At 36.2% G+C, this 2,704-nt stretch overlaps 1 protein-coding gene across 1 annotated transcript; it reads right to left on the reverse strand.

Moving 5' to 3' along the window:
- Window positions 1-1,056: 1,056 nt before the first annotated feature.
- LOC112736011 (uncharacterized) lies at window positions 1,057-2,299 on the reverse strand. The gene has a single exon (XM_025785388.3). The coding sequence runs from the start codon at window positions 1,840-1,842 to the stop codon at window positions 1,057-1,059; it is 786 nt and encodes a 261-aa protein (XP_025641173.1). The 5' UTR covers window positions 1,843-2,299.
- Between the last annotated feature and the right edge of the window lie 405 nt (window positions 2,300-2,704).

Raw genomic sequence — 2,704 nt, forward strand, 5'->3', positions numbered from 1 at the left:
CAAAGCAGAAAAGCTTCGCTGCCAATCCTATTTTCTTTGTTTCTCCCATCGTGGCTGCCATGACCTGTTCTCTTTCCTACGGCTAACCACAACTACTTCAAAAGGATCTTCACTTCATCTGTTATCGCCATGGTCGATCCTACAAGAGGATCTCTACTTCATTAGTAGGCTCGCCTCGTGACTCATCATCGCCTTTCTCTAATTATCAATCGTTATGCCGTATTTTGTTGTCATTTCGTATTTCATCATCTCTCACTTTCATTTCAAAAAATTTGCAGAACAAACTTGATTGAAACCAAATTCTCATAAATCCATGTCTTTTCTCATTCTTCATTCCATCCATAAAACAACTTTGTTTTTCTTTCTTACGAGATATTTCTCTCTCAATTTTTTTGTTGTTCATTTTTATCTTCTGTTCTTAATTTCTTCATGACTTACGAGTGTGGATATCTAATTTTATATAACACCTTACACTACTCTTTGTTGTTGGGGTTTATTATATTTTATTCCTTTGTTCATTGATATTTGAGAGTTTTTGGTTGATTTAGTAGTGGTTATTAAGTTAATATTTTACTCATTTTGATTGATGCAATTGAGAGTTGGAGATTGGTTATGGTGGTGGTGAAAGCGGAAATAGGGACAAAGAGAGGATGTGCGATGATATGGGTGAAGGATGTAGGAATGGTGGTAGGTAATGGTGAGAAAGAGTGAGTAAATTTATAAATTTATAAGAGAAAATAAAAATAAATTAATATTTTTATAAAAAATTTAACAGTTAACTAAATAAATTAATCATTAAATAAATATTAGGTTAGTTTGTCAAATAAAATATATTTTTCAGGAGTTATTTTATCAAAAATAAACCTTAAAGTCTATTTTATCAAAAACTGAATCTTTCAAATATTAAAATGACTACTTATTCTTTTCTTAACTAAACTTAAATGGTGGTCAACAAAACAAATATACTAATACTAGACGAACAATAGTTGTGGCCTACGGACAATAAATTAATAGATGCACATGTTTTAGAAATAACCCTAATTAATGAAATACTAATCATTCATTAATTACCTCATGATGATTAAAGCTGGAGGGGGCATGATGACCTCCTCCGGCATTGAATCCGAATGAGGCAGGCACGGCGGAGGGCGTGGTGGTGGGTGCAAAAGGCCAATCAGAAGTAGAAGGGCCTAAAGAGAAGGCACTGTTAGAATTATTAGGAAGACCAACATAATTGCATTGTGGCGGTTGATGAGGAGTAGTGGATTGAAGCAACCTGATTTGTCTCTTCAAGAACTTAACATATCGAATTGCTTCATCCAGCATGGAAGCTGTGTCCATCTTTGTTCCACCGGGAACAAGCCTCTGCAGGATCCGAATCTTCTCGCTGATCCTCTCCCTGCGGTGGCGCGCCGCCACGCTCTGAGGGTCGTCGCTGATGCGAACGTTTCGCCTCTTTGGCTTCCTAATGGTGGCGGGATCGATGTCCACGGGCTGCATAGCTGCGATCTTGTACATCATCTCCTTCATGGCTCCAAGCTCCTCTTCTGCCTCTTCATCTTCATGATCGTGATCATGATCTTGTTCTTGCTCTTGGTGTTCTAGGTGCACTACTCCAAGTATGTCACCAAGGAACCCCGATGAAGAAGAAGAGGGCAGTGCAGTAGTGGTTGTTGATGGATGATGATGAATTTGAAGAAGGTGATGGTAGTTTGGGAAAACCCCAGAAGCCATGATGTTAGGGATTTGGTGAATGATGTGATTATGATCAACTTCTGTCCAAGTAGCAGCAGTGAAGACAGTAGCATTATTATTCTGCTGCAGGTTTGTGGTATCCATCATCTATCAGCAAATTAAATTAACAAGTTTGAAGATCGTGATGATGAGAAGAAGTTGGGTTTTGTTTGATGACTGGAAATGAAACACCGGCCACTTAATTAGCATATATAAAAAAGCTATGCAGATACAGTTGATGATTAAAAGATGGAGAAGGGGTGGGTCGTTGATGGTTGAATATAATTTAGCTTAGATTGTGAAGAAAGTCTTGCTTTGGTGTATAGATGGTAGATATAGGGAGGGTAGCTAGAGGAGGGGACCTAAGAGTGGAAGAAGAAGCATTGCATTTGGAACGAGATTTTACTGAAATGGGGAGTGACTGCAAAAAGCATATTGTATTGTAGAGTGAGATGATGAGATGAATGAATTCAATAGAAAGGAAAAGGGTGTGTATGGAATTAATTAAAAGCAAAGGGGGGTATTGAAATGAATGCGCTTCTAAGAAATATCAAAGGAAAGAAGAAAAAAGGTGATGTAGGGAAGGGAAGGGAAGGATAGGTGCACATTCTATAGACTTATTAGCTTCTCTCTCTCTCTTTCTCTCTCAATTTCATTATGCACTGAATTCCTAGGGCTCCCTTCTCCTTTTATTTATTATCTGCCTCTCGCTTTTTTCTCTCTCTCTCTCTCTCATTGGTGCACTGCTTATTGGTATAACTTTATAGGGTTTTAGTTCATTTTGTTAGAGATCACAACCCTCTTCTTTTGGAATTCATGGTATACATATTTTTTTGGCATTTTTTATGTATTTTTTTTATTTTGTATTTCTTAATTATTATTAAAACAAATGATTAATTTTAGATATAATAATTAATAAATATATAATTATAGATATTATTATAAATATTAAATAAAATAAAATAATTTC

Source organism: Arachis hypogaea, chromosome 13 (genome assembly GCF_003086295.3).
Source record: "Arachis hypogaea cultivar Tifrunner chromosome 13, arahy.Tifrunner.gnm2.J5K5, whole genome shotgun sequence".
In the NCBI taxonomy this organism is placed as follows: Eukaryota; Viridiplantae; Streptophyta; class Magnoliopsida; order Fabales; family Fabaceae; genus Arachis; species Arachis hypogaea.